The sequence below is a fragment of the Pelophylax lessonae genome (genome assembly GCF_965119305.1).
Source record: "Pelophylax lessonae genome assembly, chromosome: 4".
NCBI lineage: Eukaryota > Metazoa > Chordata > Amphibia > Anura > Ranidae > Pelophylax > Pelophylax lessonae.
In genome coordinates this window covers 14,316,128-14,333,954 of record NC_138771.1, presented here as the reverse complement: position 1 = coordinate 14,333,954, position 17,827 = coordinate 14,316,128, and the positions used below count along the sequence as shown (strand labels likewise).

Here is a 17,827-nt window from a genome sequence, read left to right as displayed (position 1 = left end):
ACAATTCAAGCAGCACACAACACGGGATAATTGCCGCAAACATAGAGGTACGAAGAGGTCCTAAGCTGCCGGAAACTTCTTTTCACAATTACATCCTACATCCTGAACCAGAGCAAATAAACAGAAATTATTATAATGATATCATTTATGAACAGAGCGAGTTCTACCTTCACTAGCTGCATTTCACTCTCTGGTTTTAATATTCCTACTATACAGAGTTACTGGAAACAAACACACTGAAGAGAACATCAACCACTTCAGCTCCAAAAGGTTTTATCTCTCTCATGACCAGGCATTTTTTTTTGTTATTCAGCATTGTGCTACTTTAACTGGTAATTGAGCGCTCATGCAGCACTGTACATAAATAAAATCTGTATCACTTTTTTTTCCACACAAAAATAGAGCTTTCTTTTGGTGGTATTTTCTCACCACTGAGTTTTTTTATCTTGATTATATAAAAAAACAAAAAAAAAAACAAAACTGACTTTTTTTTTTTTTTTGTTTAAGACAATATTTTTTACAGTTATAAAAAAAAAAATCCCAATAAGATTAAATTTCATCATAAATTTAGGCCAAAATGTATTCTGTTTCATGTCCTTGGTAAAAAAAAAAAAAAAAAAAAAAAAAAAAGGACCCCAATAAGTGTATATTTGGTTTGTGTGAAAGTTATGTCTACAAAACTATGATATATACTGGATTTTTTTTTTTTTATACTACTAATGGTAATTAGTAATGATCAGCAACTTAAAGTGGTTCTGCAATAGTGCAGCAGAGATTCTGACACTGACTGACGCTGGGGGGGGGGGGGGGACTGCCACTGACATCACAAGTGACACTTATGGCCCGTACACACGATCCGAAAATCGGACGAAAATAAACGCTTGTGAAAGGATCGGACGATAATCGGATCGTTAGTACACAGCTTACGAGAGGCGATCACGACAGTTCACCCGATATTATCCGGTCGTGCAAGCATAAAAATTTTGATCGTATTATAACACATCGTACGATAATCGTATGATCAGTATGTTGTTCGTCTGAAAAAAATGGTGAGCAGTAGACAGCGCATGAGCAGTAGACATAATTTTCCCCTCACACGCTACAGCGTGGTTACGCATACCGGAAGCTAAGATTTTTCGTCCGAGAAAATTCGTATCGTGAGTAACCTCTCCCGTTAGCGAATATTATTGAGAGCTGCTAGAATACGAAAAATAACGGATGGAACGTCGCCCGATTTTCGGATCGTGTGTACTGGGCATTACAGTAATCAGTAATAAAAATATGCACAGTCACTGTATTAATGACACTGACTGGGGAGGGGTTAACATCAGGGGGCAATTAGGCTGCATTCACACTTGAGCGTAGCATTTTCGCGTGTTTTTTACCACGATTTTCAGGCATTTTTGGAGGCAGGCATTGACATTATCAAAAACGCTGGTAATCAGCCCAAAAAGAAGCTCATGTACTTTTTTCAGCTACAGGCGTTTTGCTTCAGGCGTTAAAACGCTCAGATGTGAACAGGGGCCATTTAAATGAATGGGGTTTTACTTGTTGGACGTTTTGGAGCGTTTTTTTTAGCGTTTTTGGAGCTGAAAAACGCTCAAAAACGCCCAGGTGTGAACGGAGCCTTAAGGTGTTAAGTGTGTGCCTACTAAGTGTTAAAGTGGTTGTCAAGCCACTGTGTTGTCTTCACACAATCCTCTGTCTTTCCCTAATGATAGTTGCCAGTGTTGGCTTTATAACAAAAAAAAAAAAAAAGTCGTTCTATACTTTATTTCAGAGCGCCGCTTGGCACTCACGTGACCGGCCGCACCTCTTCTCTCTTGATATGACAGCTACAGCAGGAGGAACTGAGAATCCCCCGCTGACTGCAGTCGGAAGGAGAGGGGCGAGCAGTCACGTGAGTGCCAAGCTGCGCTCTAAAATAAGGTATAGAAAGGTGTATATATATTATATATATATATATATATATATATATATATATATATATATATATATATATACACACACACACACATATACATATACAGACAGACACTGGGTTACCTAACATTATTAACCAGTTCAGCTTCGGAAGGTTCACCCCCCCCCCCCCCCTTCCTAAACAAGCCATTTTTTACGATATGGCACTGAACTGCTTTAACTGACAATTGCACGGGTGTACCCGGTACCAAAATAAAATTGTTTTTTTTTTTTAACGGTAACAAACGCTTTAATATGTATATAATGTGCTGCTTTTAACTAAAAATCGATTTGTTCCTTCTCCCTTTCAGGCAAAAGACACAGATTATTCCTTTTGTACAGAGCCCTGTGTGTTTGTCAACTCAGGACTCGGCTGTGATTGGACAATCATTGGCCCGGACCTGCTGACAAAATCCCCCCGTCCAATTACAGCGGGAGTCGGCGTGGGGTGCTGGAAAGGGGGGCACACTCCTGGAACCCAGAACTGACTACCTCACCAGTGACACTACTAAAGCAATCTTACTGTACGCTGTCACTGTACTAATAACACTGGCTGGGAAGGGGTTAACATCTAGGACGATTAAAGGGTTAAAGCCCCGTACACACGTACTGATCGTCGGCCGAACGATCGGCCGTCTTTTGTCCAGGGCTGTCGTGTCTGTTGAAAACTGCAAAAGACTGCACACGAATTTTGTCGGCCAACAACAGCCGACTGCAGAAGTGATGTCATGTGATGGTTAACTTTCCTTGTCTTTTTTCTTCTCTGAGCATGCCCAGTCTTGCAAATCTGCTGTCTGTCGGCCGAAATCTGTACTGACTGGCGAACAATCGGCCGTTCTGGTGTTGGCCAACAAAAATTTTAATGCCTGCACACCCGATTCTGTTCGGCCGAAAATGCGCTGTCGGTTGTCGGAAGCATCATACTAACAAGCCGACAATCGGCCGATCGTTCGGCGGCCGAATATTTACGGCCGACAATCGGTACGTGTGTACGGGCTTAACTGTGTGCCGATTTAACTAAGATGTGGCCGATTTAAAAAAAAAAAACAAAAAACAGCAGATTTAACTAAAATGAGGCCGATTTAACCACTTAAGCCCCAGAAGATTTTACCCCCTTCCTGACCAGGCCCTATTTTGCGATTCGGCACTGCGTGACTTTAACTGACAATTGCGTGGTCGTGCGACGCTGTACCTAAACAAATTTGACGTCCTTTTTTTCCCATAACAGAGCTTTCTTTTGGTGGTATTTGATCACCTGTGCGATTTTTTTTTTTTATTTTTTTTTTTTATTTAATTCTTTATTTATTTAATAAAACAGTAAAACAAGAAGGCATACAGAAAGGCAACAGTGGTCATGAATGGAAAAAGTAAAGTCACAAAAAAGATAGCAGTGGTCCATTTTCACAGCAGATACAGTATATCTAATATCGAGCAATGGTGTAAAAAATAGGATTGCATCGGAGACCCTGTCAGATATATAGATTATCAAGGGACCCCAATGGTAGAAGGTACGATGACTAACGGTTGACATGGGAGCTTGTCGGGCATATTTAGAGAAGTCCTCCCGTCCCACCGGCATCCAACTTAGGGCTGGTATCAGGGAGAACCTGTGCGATTTTTTGATCATGCGCTATAAAAAAAAAAAAAAAAAAAAAGAAGAGCGACAATTTTGCAAAAATAACAATATTTTTCACATTTTTTATATGAAATTCCCCAAAAAAAAAATGTAAAAATCTAAATTTTTTAACATTTTTGGCCAATTTGTTTTCTGCTACCTATGTTTGGTAAAAAAAAAAAAAAAAAAAAAATCACAATAAGCGTATTTTGATTGGTTTGCGCAAAAGTTATTGCGTTTACTAACTAATGGAAAGATTTTTGTCATTTTTTTTTTTTTTTTAACGATTAATGGCAGCAATCTGCGATTTTTTGGGGGGGACTGCGATATTGCGGCGGACAGATCGGACCCTTGACTGACATTTTTGACACTTTTGGGGGTACCAGTGACATTACTACAGTAATCAGTGCTATACATATGCACTGTTACTGTAAAAATGGCACTGGCAGGGAAGGGGTTAAGTTTATTGGAGAAGGAGGGGTTAAGTGTGTCCCTAGGGGCGTGTTTCTAACTGTGCAGGGATGTGGCTTTACATGTAACAGCAGAGATCTACGGTCCTACACAGCAGGACCGTTAGATCTCTGCTGTTACACAGGGAAGAATGACAGGTGGCTTTGTTTACATTAGCCGCCTGCCTTTCTCCCTTCACAGCAGCCGGTCACTCGCGCGGAGGTATCCGGGAACGCGCCTCCGGCGGCGCACACTCACCCCCTATTGGCTCACAGGCTAGTGACGTACCAGTACGTCACTTTGCCTGGCCGGGGCTGACCGCCGCAGTATATGTACTGGCGGCGGTCGGCAAGCAGTTAAACAAGAAGAAGAAAAAAAAAAAAAAAAAAACGCCCACATCTCTACTCTGTAGTACACAGCCCTGTGTTGTTAGTAAACACAGGGCTCTCTGCTGTGATTGGTCAAAGTCTATCAGCATGTCCTCTTTCTTTTTGTGCTAGGTGTCCTTATATTTTTTCGATTATCATGTATATCTATGTATTTTTCCTTTATATCTGCATGTTAATTGTCTTTTATGTCTCTGTAGTGCTGGTAATTATTCATATCTATATCCTGAAGAAGCCCTTGAACAGGGCGTTGATCCTGAATTACCCAGATCGTATTTATTTGATCCCGCCGAGTCCGATACATTATATGTGTAGAGAATAGAGATGTGCCGGTTTTCGATAATTCGATATATCGCGGTATTGCATAGCCACGGTATTGTTATTGTGCCATTTTTAAAATACTGTGTTTATCTGCTCCTCAAGTCTTACTTTAGAATTGATACATTTCAGTGACCTGGATGACTCATTCACTCACTCAGCAGTTCACTCACTCAATAGAAACAGCTCTGGTAATATGATCCTAGAGTGAGAGACTTAGCTCCTCCCTGTAACCAGACAGCTCCCAGCACACACCCACATGCTTCTTCCAGGGCTCAGACACAGACAAACACTGCCTACTACAAGCAAGTTTCTGCAGATAGAATTAGAGATTTATATATATATATATATATATATATATATATACACACACACACACACACACACACACACACACACACACACACACACACACGCATGCATACACATGGGCATAGCAGCATATTATTTATATATACAGTGGGTACGGAAAGTATTCAGACCCGCTTAAATTTTTCACTTTGTTATATTGCAGCCATTTGCTAAAATCATTTAAGTTCATTCTTCTTCCTCATGAATGTACACATAGCACCCCATACTGACAGAAAAACACAGAATTGTTGGCATTGTTGCAGATTTATTAAAAAAGAAAAACTTAAATATCACATGGTCCTAAGTATTCAGACCCTTTGCTCAGTATTTAGTAGAAGCCCCCTTTTGATCTAATACAGCCAGGAGTCTTTTTGGGAAAGATGCAACAAGTCTTTCACACCTGGATTTGGGGATCCTCTGCCATTCCTCCTTGCAGATCCTCTCCAGTTCTGTCAGGTTGGATGGTAAATGTTGGTGGACAGCCATTTTTAGGTCTCTCCAGAGATGCTCATTTGGGTTTAAGTCAGGGCTCTGGCTGGGCCATTCAAGAACAGTCACGGAGTTGTTGTGAAGCCACTCCATTATTTTAGCTGTGTGCTTAGGGTCATTGTCTTGTTGGAAGGTAAACCTTCGGCCCAGAGCACTCTGGAGAAGGTTTTTGTCCAGGATATCCCTGTACTTGGCCGCATTCATCTTTCCCTCGATTGCAACCAGTCGTCCTGTCCCTGCAGCTGAAAAACACCCCCACAGCATGATGCTGCCACCACCATGCTTCACTGTTGGGACTGTATTGGACAGGTGATGAGCAGTGCCTGGTTTTCTCCACACATACCGCTTAGAATTAAGGCCAAAAAGTTCTATTTTGGTCTCATCAGACCAGAGAATCTTATTTCTCACCATCTTGGAGTCCTTCAGGTGTTTTTTTAGCAAACTCCATGCGGGCTTTCATGTGTCTTACACTGAGGAGAGGCTTCCGTCGGGCCACTCTGCCATAAAGCCCCCAACTGGTGGAGGGCTGCAGTGATGGTTGACTTTCTACAACTTTCTCCCATCTCCTGACTGCATCTCTGGAGCTCAGCCACAGTGATCTTTGGGTTCTTCTTTACCTCTCTCACCAAGGCTCTTCTCCCCCGATAGCTCAGTTTGGCCGGACGGCCAGCTCTAGGAAGGGTTCTGGTCGTCCCAAACGTCTTCCATTTGAGGATTATGAAGGCCACTGTGCTCTTAGGAACCTTAGGCTGGCCATACACCATACAATTTTCTTATTCAATTTCCTATAGATTTACCTTCAACTATGTAGTGCAAGGGCCTGCCTGATTGCATACAAATTGAAAGTGTTCAGGTTTTGAACTTATATTATATGGTTTTGGTAAATCTAAAGGAAAGTTGAACAAGAAAATTGTATAGTGTATGGCCAGTCTTAAGTGCAGCAGACATCTTTTTGTAACCTTGGCCAGATCTGTGCCTTGCCACAATTCTGTCTCTGAGCTCTTCAGGCAGTTCCTTTGAACTCATGATTCTCATTTGCTCTGACATGCATTGTGATCTGGAAGGTCTTATATAGACAGGTGTGTGGCTTTCCTAATCAAGTCCAATCAGTATAATCAAACACAGCTGGACTCAAATGAAGGTGTAGAACCATCTCAAGGATGATCAGAAGAAATGGAAAGCACCTGAGTTAAATATATGAGTGTCATAGCAAAGGGTCTGAATACTTAGGACCATGTGATATTTCAGTTTTTCTTTTTTAATAAATCTGCAACAATGTCAACAATTCTGTGTTTTTCTGTCAGTATGGGGTGCCATGTGTACATTCATGAGGAAGAAGAATGAACTTAAATGATTTTAGCAAATGGCTGCAATATAACAAAGAGTGAAAAATTTAAGGGGGTCTGAATACTTTCCGTACACACTGTATATATACACACTAGGGATGCACGATATTGGAAAAAAACTACATTGCAATATTTTTTTTCCCCAACTATATATATATTGCGATAGTGAGAGAGCCATCAATCCAGGCTAAATACAGGGTTAATGTTACTGTAGGGATTCAGTGCAGCAGCCTTCTTCTGATTGTACCATACAGGGCCAGCCAGGGTTAATGTTACTGTAGGGATGGGAAGTAGTGCAGCAGCCTTCTTCTGAGTGTACTACAGGGCCATCCAGGGTTAATTTTACTGTAGTAGGATTTGGGAAGTAGTGCAGCAGCAGCCTTCTAAATGTCATTGCAGTTGCACCATGCAGGCCAGGGTTAATGGTAATGTAGGGAACTGGGTGGACACTCCAGGGAACTGCAGGTTAATAAGATGACAGTAATGCCCCGTACACAGGTGCAGATTATCTGAAGACTTTTGTCTGCAGACTTACCTTTTCTATGTAGTGCAAGGGCCTGCCGGATTGCATACAAATTGAAAGTGTTTAGGTTTGACCTCATATTATATGGTTTTGGTAAGTCTGCAGACAAAAGTCTTCAGATAATCTGCACGTGTGTACGGGGCATATGACTGTGCTGTGGAACTTAGGCAGAGAAATCGGGACTTACAGTGGTGGTAGAAGAATACAGCCCGACATCCGTCCCGCATGTTAAGTCTGCCCCTGCAGCTCTCCTGACCGAGCGGTGAGTAGTGGCACAGCGACCCAATCACGTCGTGAGTAGCAGCACAGCGAACCAATCAGGTGTGCAGACACGCGTGATTGGTTCCCTGTGCAGCTGCTCACCACTCATTCAGGAGAGCTGCAGGACGGACTTGACATGCGGGACGGATGTTGGGCTATATTCTTCTACCTTCCTTCACTGGGAGTCCCCAATATCGGCTGATCCAGCGACGTGACTATCGCCCACGCCCGCAGCACGATATTCGATGTTACATCGAATATCGTTCAGCCCTAATACACACACACACATAGCAGCCCACATTACATTATTATATAGCCATCAAGCAGTGTCTGGCCTACCTGGTGATGACTGGTCCTGGCACTCTGATCCGATGACCTGGTCATTAAGGGGGCAAATCCTTGCGGTCCAGAAGAGGTTAAACCTGCAGGAGGATCGGTGTTTTTATCTATAAATGACTTTACTATTGCTTTAGGCCTGGTTCACATGTATGTGGGTTGGGGGCCCACATTTGCACAGGCATAGCAGCCCATTGATTTGAATGGGCTTGGGCTGCTATGCCTGCGTTTTCGGCTGAAAAAAGGTGCATGCAGAATTAAAAAAAATGCAGTGGCCATGAAATCCATCCCTTCTTTTGCACCATGCGACTTACCTGCAGTTCCTGCACACGCAAACTGTGTTTTTAAATGCTGGGCCCACGTATATAAAAAACGCAGAAAGCCTGCTAGAGCAGGAACTGCAGGTTAGTCGCATGGTGCAAAAGCAGGATGGATTTCAAGGCCACTGAATTTTTAAAAAATGCTGCATGCACCTTTTTTCTGCGGACAATGAGGGCATAGCAGCCCGTTCAAATCAATGGGCTGCTATGCCTGTGCAAATGTGGGCCGCCAACCCGCATACATGTAAACCGCCAACCTGCATACATGTGAACCAGGCCTAAAGCAATAGTAAAGTAATTTTATAAATAACACCGGTCCTCCTTCAGGTTTAACCACTTCTTGACCACAAGTATTTGCCCCCTTAATGACCAGGCCATTGGATCGGAGCTGAGCGCCAGGACCAGTCATCACCAGTTAGGCCAGACACTGCTTGATGGCTTATTTTAGGCCTGGTTCAGAGTCTGTACTGACTGACTATATAATAATGTGCATAAGTGAACCAAAGTCCCTAAATTCAGCAATGAAATTCAAGTGAGGTAGAAATTTAATAATTGAATACCGTGATAATACCGTATACCGTGGCAAAACCTTAATCAATTAATCGCAGCATGAAAATCTGATACCGTCACAAGCCTAGTAGAGAATTATGTTACTGTCACCTATCTTATGGTTTTAATACTTGATGTATTAATAAATTATTCATGTTTTTATACTTGTGGATTGTAGAATCATCATTAATATTAGGCACCTTAAAATCTCCCCTCTTTCCTGCCTTGCTCTCCAAGTGGAGAAAAGGTGGGGGCTTCCTCCTTTTCAGTTCGATTTAGGGATAGTGCCGTGGATTTGATTGTATATTTATTTTGTCCACACAGAAGTTCCCCCTACCTCTTCATATCCTATCAGCAGGTCTTGGCCAATAATCATTGGCCGGAACCTGCTGACTGATTTGTGCTATACCAAATCAAAGCACAGTTTGAGGCAGGAGGCGCGTTCACCCCCTCCCCCTACCCGTGAATCCCAGATCGTGTACATGTACCTGATCCAGCGCAGTAGTTACACGGGGCGGTCGGTAAGCGTTTAAACATAGATTTATCTGCTACAAAGCATTCTTTGGGTAACATGTCCCAGAAAATAATACTGGCGCTGAGAAAAGGAAAAAAGACATCTGTCAGACGGCACAACTTTCCTTCCCTCTGATCAGATGAAAGCAGCATCCTAAAATATTAAACAGCACCATCTGCACTGACAGCGCTTTACAGAGACGCTCCCAGCGCCCGGATACTACATTATACAACTGCGCTGACATCATGACCACAATCAACACCCATTACAATCTTTGTACTCGGGAAGAAAAAAAAACGATACGCTGTAAAAGATTCATGAGGGGAGATAAATTTATATTATATATATATATATATATATATATATAAATAAAAATTTATCATACAATCCATTGAAAACAAATATTGTACTAACAACATATTACTGTAAACTCTAAAACCCAGAATATTACCCACTTCCAGCCCGGGACATTTCTGAAATTTCTCTCACACGTGAATCCCCTCAAACATGTTATATACAATGGATATAAAAAGTCTACACATCCTGAAATCTTTTGTGGAGGGGGGGGAAAGACACCTGGTACGGTAAACCTCCCCTCAGGACGACACCTGGTACGGTAAACCTCCCCTCAGGACGACGCCTGGTACGGTAACCCTCCCCTCAGGAATAATGCCTAGTATGGTAGTGATAATGCCAGGTACAGTAACCCTCCCCTCAGGAATAATGCCTAGTATGGTAGTGATAACGCCAGGTACAGAAACCCTCCCCTCAGGATAACGCCCGGTACGGTAACCCTCCCCTCAGGAATAATGCCTAGTATGGTAGGGATAACGCCCGGTATGGTAACCCTCCCCTCAGGATAAAGCCCGGTATGGTAACCCTCGGTACGGTAAACCTCCCCTCAGGAATAATGCCTAGTATGGTAATAACGCCAGGTACAGTAATCATCCCCTCAGGAATAATGCCTAGTATGGTAGTGATAACGCCAGTTACAGTAACCCTCCCCTCAGGATAACGCCTGGTACGGTAACCCTCCCCTCAGGAATAATGCCTAGTATGGTAGTGATAACGCCAGTTACAGTAACCCTCCCCTCAGGATAACGCCCGGTACGGTAACCCTCCCCTCAGGATAAAGCCCGGTATGGTAACCCTCCCCTCTGGATAACGCCCGGTACGGTAAACCTCCCCTCAGGAATAATGCCTAGTATGGTAGTAATAACGCCAGGTACAGTAACCATCCCCTCAGGAATAATGCCTAGTATGGTAGTGATAATGCCTGGTACGGTAACCCTCCCCTCAGGACGACGCCTGCTACGGTAACCCTCCCCTCAGGACGATGCCTGGTACGGTAAACCTTCCCTCAGGACGACGCCTGGTACGGTAAACCTCCCCTCAGGACGACGCCTGGTAAGTTAAACCTCCCCTCAAGACGACACCTGGTACGGTAAACCTCCCCTCAGGATGACGCCTGGTACGGTAAACCTCTCCTCAGGAATAATGCCTAGTATGGTAGTGATAACGCCAGGTACAGTAACCCTCCCCTCAGGAATAATGCCTAGTATGGTAGTGATAACGCCCGGTATGGTAACCCTCCCCTCAGGATAAAGCCCGGTATGGTAACCCTCCCCTCAGGATAACGCCCGGTATGGTAAACCTCCCCTCAGGAATAATGCCTAGTATGGTAGTAATAACGCCAGGTACAGTAACCATCCCCTCAGGAATAATGCCTAGTATGGTAGTGATAACGCCTGGTACGGTAACCCTCCCCTCAGGACGACGCCTGCTACGGTAAACCTCCCCTCAGGACGGCGCCTGGTACGGTAAACCTCCCCTCAGGACGGCGCCTGGTACGGTAAACCTCCCCTCAGGACGGCGCCTGGTACGGTAAACCTCCCCTCAGGACGGCGCCTGGTACGGTAAACCTCCCCTCAGGACGGCGCCTGGTACGGTAAACCTCCCCTCAGGACGACGCCTGGTACGGTAAACCTCCCCTCAGGACGACGCCTGGTACGGTAAACCTCCCCTCAGGACGACGCCTGGTACGGTAAACCTCCCCTCAGGGCGACGCCTGGTACCGTAAACCTCCCCTCAGGACGACGCCTGGTACGGTAAACCTCCCCTCAGGACGACGCCTGGTACGGTAAACCTCCCCTCAGGACGACGCCTGGTACGGTAAACCTCCCCTCAGGACGACGCCTGGTACGGTAAACCTCCCCTCAGGACGACGCCTGGTACGGTAAACCTCCCCTCAGGACGACGCCTGGTACGGTAAACCTCCCCTCAGGACGACGCCTGGTACGGTAAACCTCCCCTCAGGACAACGCCTGGTACGGTAAACCTCCCCTCAGGAATAATGCCTAGTATGGTATGGATAACGCCCAGTATGTTAACCCTCCCCTCTGGATAACGCCCGGTACGGTAACCACTGGATAACAGCATCTGAGGGAACTCAGCCCGTTCTCCTCACAGACACCTGTTCCCTCCCACGTGACCGCACGTCAGCCAATGGGGTTCCGCCCCCGCTCTCCTCACAGCCGCGCTGGGCGGGAAAGTGACCATTGTGTCTTCTGTCACACAGCCCGCCGGAGCCGATCACCGGAGAGCCGCACCGAGCACCGTCTCTTCCCTTCCCCCTCTCCTCCTGCCCTTCCTAAGGTCACACTTCGGAAACAAAATGGCCCCGGCGGCTGGTCATGTTACCGCGTCTCCTCCGCCATGTTCTGTCAACGAGGCGGCTGCGTAATCCTCCGCTCCGCCGTAACCGGGAGGTGGCAGCGATGTTTTATTAACATCCCGGGGGTGTAATAATAACAGCCAGGTGTACCGCCACCCGCCACACCCGGAGCTCACCTGTGTCCGATCCCGCCCTGACACGACCGATCGCCGCCGCAGAGAGAAACGGACAACACGGGGGCACCGCACCGATCGTTACCGGAGGAGCGCAAATTGCGCGTGATAAAGTTACAAAACGCAGACCAGGGTCGGTAAACATTGCCTGTTAATGGTCACAATGGTCGGTAAACGAGGGGAGGGGTAACCTTAAACACCGCCCGTCCGTTACCGTCAGGTGCCCCGCAAACACCCCTCCCCCTCCGGAGTCTTACATCAGCCGGCGTCCGGTTCCGGAGCTCCAGGTGGATCCTCTTCTTCATGTCCATCCTGTGATCTGTCCGTCTCACCCGAATCCGGGTAACTGCGCTTTTCCGGGCTCCTTAGCGCTGCACGGCGGTGAACACTAACCTGCTGGTTCCAGGGAAGGAAGGGGGGCGGGCAGAAACTGGGCTTTCTTTGACGGACGGCTCGTCTGACCAATCAGGAGACAGCCTGCGGTTGGAGCAGCCAATGGGCGGCCGAACCCGGGATCCCCCGTGTTGTAGTGATGGGCAGAGAGGTGCCCGCGGCGCTAAGAGCCACTCCGACATCAGGGGGCGCTGCGGGGCCCGGAGACTGGCACGGGGAAGGTCTGTATCATCCTCTGATAGTGACATCCGGTGTCACTCCCCCCCCCTCTTCTGTGTGATGAGTGGGGTCACCTGATGCACCAATTCAAACTCACCTGAACATTTCTACTGCTCCCCCCCCCCCCACAGGTGATAAAATAAAAAGTTTAGTGTAAAAATATAAAGACACATCCAACCACCTCCCACTGCGCCACCCAACCACCGTCGACCGCGCCACCCAACCATTTCCTACCCAACCGCCTCCCACCGCGCTACCCAACCACCTCCCACCGCAGCACCCAACCATTTCCTACCGCGACACTCAACCACTTCCCACCACGCGACCTCCAACTGTGCCACCCAACCACTTTCCACTGCGCCACCCAACCACTGCACCACCGCACCACCCAACCATTTCCTACCCAACCACCTCCAACTGTGCCACCCAACCACCTCCCACCGCGCCACCCAACCACCTCCCACCAAACCACCCAACCATTTCCTACCCAACCACTACCCCACCGTGCCACCCAACCATCTCCCACTGTGCCACCCAACCACCTCCCACCGCACCACCCAACCCTTTCCTACCCAACCACCTCCCACCGTGCCACCCAACCACCTCCCACTGTGCCACCCAACCACTACCCCACCTCCCACCGTGCCACCCCACCGCACCACCCAACCATTTCCTACCCAACCACCTCCAACTGTGCCACCCAGACTTGTATAAAGTACTCGAAATTTCTACTTGAGTAAAAGTACAAGTGCTCGATCAAAAAATTACTTGAGTAGAAGTGGAAGTGCTCGCAGAAAAAGTTACTTAAATTTCTACTCAAGTACTGAAAGTAGAAGTACAAGTACTGTGTTATGTAGTTATTAAAGAAAGAAGTCAAAAGTATGAACATCATATTGTTTTTATTATTTCAAATGATTTATTCAAATGATTAACCTGTGTTTGTTAGTAGTTTCTTGATGCACTTTAAGCGCTGTAGCACCATTTATTTGTTTGTTTCATATTTTCTTTTTATTGGAAAGATTTGGTATAGCAGCTTTTATTATACACAGCCTTTATTTTCGTATGCGCTGATTTACAAATGACATTATACACATTTTTTTGAGCTTTATGCAACCTGCCATCTACTGTTCTGGCAGTGGTAAAAGTAACGAGTAACTATGCAGCACAAAAAAAAAATACTTGAGTAGAAGTATCGAAATCATCGAAAAAATGTAGTGAAGTAAAAGTAGAAGTAGGAGAAAAAAATTCTACTCTAGGAAAGTACAGATACCGCATTTCGGTACTTAAGTACAGTACTTAAGTAGTTCTACTTCGTTACTATACATCTCTGGTGCCACCCAACCACTTCCGCGCCACCCAACCATTTCCTACCCAACCACCTCCAACTGTGCCACCCCACCACCCAACCACCTCCCACCGCGCCACCCAACCACTACCCCACCCACAGATCCAGGCTGTCACAGCGAGAGATCCTCTCTCCATTTGTGTAAACACCTATGCGATCCGATTCCAGTGCGGACCAAAAAAAACGGTCCTGCACCATTTTGGTGCGAATGCGATGCAATTACAGCCAATGTGGTGCGAATCACATGCTATGTCTGTCATAACACCAGTGTGAAGCGGCACTAAGTGACACTTTTTGGAGACCAGTGGCACTAATACAGTGATCAGTGCTAAAATAAATGCACTGTCACTGTACTAATGACACTGGCTGGGAAGGGATTAACATCAGGGGCGATCAAAGAGTTAAATTAGTTCCCTTTGAGTGCTTTCTAACTGTGTGGGGGAGGTGCTCTGACTGGATGGAGGCAGAGATCCGTGTTACTGCTTAGCAGGAACACAAGATCACAATTTTTCCCTCTCATAGAACAGCGATCTGCATTGTTTACTCTCCTGAGTACGATTGACGGATCCTGGTTGACATTGCATCCGTGTGTGCACACCCAGTGCACAAAATCAAGTGCAGTTACATGATTTCGTGCAGGAGGGCCGCCCTAGCACAGTATATCTGCATGGGGCGGTCCATAACAGATCAATGTTGTCCCAGTAGAGCGCACGCACAAGAAACCTCCAGAAACCTGGGAGAGGGAACCCCAAGGTTTCCACTCCCTGGGGTGTAGGGCCTTTTGCAGAGTTCCTGCACAGATCATCATCATAATATTTGCATTGGATCCAGAGGCGTAACTAGAACCTTCAGGGCCCTGGTAAAAGAAACCATGAAAGGCCCCCTGGCCCGGGCCCTTACCTTCAAGCCTGGGGCTCTTCCCACTGATCCTGGGGCCCTTTACTCTCGTTGCAGGGCCCTTTCACAAGTTCTGCAGTGGGCCCCCTTCCTGCCATCTTGGGACCTCCCCACGGTGGTGGAATGCCAGGGCCCAGTCGAAAGTGTGACCTTTGCGATCCTGGAAATTCACCCACTGGTGTCAGTAGTTTTTATTTTTTGGTATTTTATTTGTATTATTTTTTATCATTTAATTTTATTTTTTACAATGTCACTGACTATGACTCTGTCCATTCAGAAAAGGAAGGAGCTGGTAAATTACATATTTACCGTCCCCTTCCTGGTTCTCTATTGTGACACATCCCCTGCAGCAGCCAGCAGGAGAGAGAAGGGAGCACAGTGGGGGCGGGGGGGTGAGAAACTAGGGGAGCACACAGGGGCCCAGAGACAGCAGAACACAAGTGAACTGGATAGGAGGGGTGGCAGGGGCAGCATACAGAGGAACCAATCTCCTCCATTTTCCTCCTGCAGCTATAGGAGTAAAAGGAGGACAGTGATTTCTCTACATGCTGCCCCCGCCGCCCCTCGTATCCAGGTGTACAGGGGAGCCGCACAGACCCCCTGGAGGATGGGGCCTGGTTGCAATTGCAACCCCTGTAGTTACACCCCTGATTGGATCGCGTATTGTGCTTTATAACAAAATATCAAATACATGTAGAGATAAAATGTAACAATATAAAAGATGCATGTAACAAATGTGATAGTTACTCTGTTTCACCATCTAGTGGCAGAACTGATATAGTACAGCTTGCTACAATGTACAGATTGTTAAGCGAATCTCTTCCTCCTATTTATCAAAACCGTTATAAAGTTTCCAATAGATACAAACAAGTACCATACTTGGAGATATGCTTGAAAATCCAAACAGGGTCTAAAAACCCACTTAACCACTTGCCGGCCAGCCGCCGTCAATATACGGTTGAAGGTCGGCAGGTTCCCATGAATCACCTTACCTGTAGGTCGTTTCGCAAGAGCGATTCTGGGGGCGTGCGCATGCCCACTCGCCAGCGGAGAAGCCGATCCACGGGGCACCCGCGATCACTCCCCGTGAAGAGAGAACGGCGGTTTGCTGTTGTAAACACATCAGATCATTGTTCTCTCTGGAATCAATGCAGAGCTCCCGTGTTCCTCCTATTTAGGAACACAGGTGTGATGATTTGACAAGCCCATCCCCTCAATGTTAGAAAACACCCCCTAGGCTCACACTTAACCCTTTGATCGCCCCTGAGTTAACCCCTTGCCTGCCAGTGTCATTATTACAGTAACAGGGCATATTTTTAGCACTGATTACTGTGGTAATGTCACTGGTACCCCCAAAATGTCAGTATGTGTCCGTTCTGTCCACCGCAATGTCGCAGTCCCGCTATAAATCACTGATCGCCGCCATTACTAGTAAAAAATAAATAATAATAAAAATTACATAAATCTTTCCCCTAGTTTGTAGATGCGACTTTTGCGTAAACCAATCAAAATACGCTTATTGGGATTGACACAAAAATGTCAGTTAGGGGCCCAATATGTCCTCCGCAATGTTGCAGTCTCGCTAAAAAACGCTGATCGCCGCCATTACTAATAAAAACAAAAAAATAAATAGAAATTCCAAAAATCTATCCCATAGTTTGTAAACGCTATAACTTTTGCGCAAACCAATTATTATACGCTTTTTGGGATTTTTTTTTACCAAAAATATATAGCAGAATACAAATTGGCCTAAACTGATAAAAAAATTCGATTTTTTTTTTTTTACATTTTTATATTGGGAATGTTTTATAGCAGAAAGTAAAAAAATATGGTGTTTTTTTTCAAAATTGTCACTATATTTTTGTTTATAGCGCAAAATCTAAAAACTGCTGAGGTGATCAAATACCACCAAAAGAAAGCTCTATTTGTGGGGGAAAAAAAGGACATCAATTTTATTTGGGTACAGCGTCACATGTCCGCGCAATTTTTCGTTAAAATAACGCAGTGCCGAATCTCAAAAAATGGCCTGGTCATTAAGGGGGTAAAACCTTCCGGAGCTGAAGTGGCTAAATAGTATCAGTTAGTGTCAGATTGTCTGCCACCCTATTACAGTCACAGTATAAGTCACCGAATACCGCCATTACCAGTATAGTGTCTATAACTGCGTAAATTCCGGTATATATGCCATATTTTGTAGACGCTATATCTTTGCGGCGGACAGATCGGGCACCTGACACTTCTGAGGGGACCAGTGACATTACTACAGTGATCATAAAAATGTGCAGTTACTGTACTAATGACACTGGTAGAGAAGGGGTTAACACCAGGGGCGATCAAAGGGTTAAGTGTGCCCCCAACGAGTGCTTGGTAACTGTAAGGGGGATGGACTTAGTGGATGAACACAGAGATCCGTGTTCCTAAATAGCAGGAACATGGGATCCCTGTGTTCATATCTGACAGAACGGCGGTCTGCTGTGTTTACATTGGCAGACTGCTGTTCTGTCTCTATGGGGAGCGATCGTGGGTGGCCAGCGGACATCCCGTCTGCCAGACCCGCTAATTGGCTCCCCCCTCTGGCCAATCAGCGCCCCCACTTGCTATTACAAAAATATCCCCCACACCATGACACAACCACACCCAGCCTGAACCGTTACCCCCCCACTTCCTCCCCCACACCATAAAACCACCAGCCTGCACTGTTACACT

At 45.9% G+C, this 17,827-nt stretch overlaps 1 protein-coding gene across 2 annotated transcripts in view; it reads right to left on the bottom strand.

The window, feature by feature from the left end:
* Positions 1 to 12,716, bottom strand: part of ANP32A (acidic nuclear phosphoprotein 32 family member A) — a 43,064-nt gene extending 30,348 nt beyond the window's left edge. The window contains exon 1 of one of the 2 annotated variants that reach the window (XM_082253040.1): positions 12,525 to 12,716. In XM_082253040.1, the coding sequence (XP_082109166.1) occupies positions 12,525 to 12,578 (54 nt within the window). In that variant the 5' untranslated portion in view covers positions 12,579 to 12,716. The remainder of the gene's footprint in view (positions 1 to 12,524) is intronic. The other variant, XM_082253039.1, reaches the window with a different exon arrangement.
* Positions 12,717 to 17,827: the final 5,111 nt, after the last annotated feature.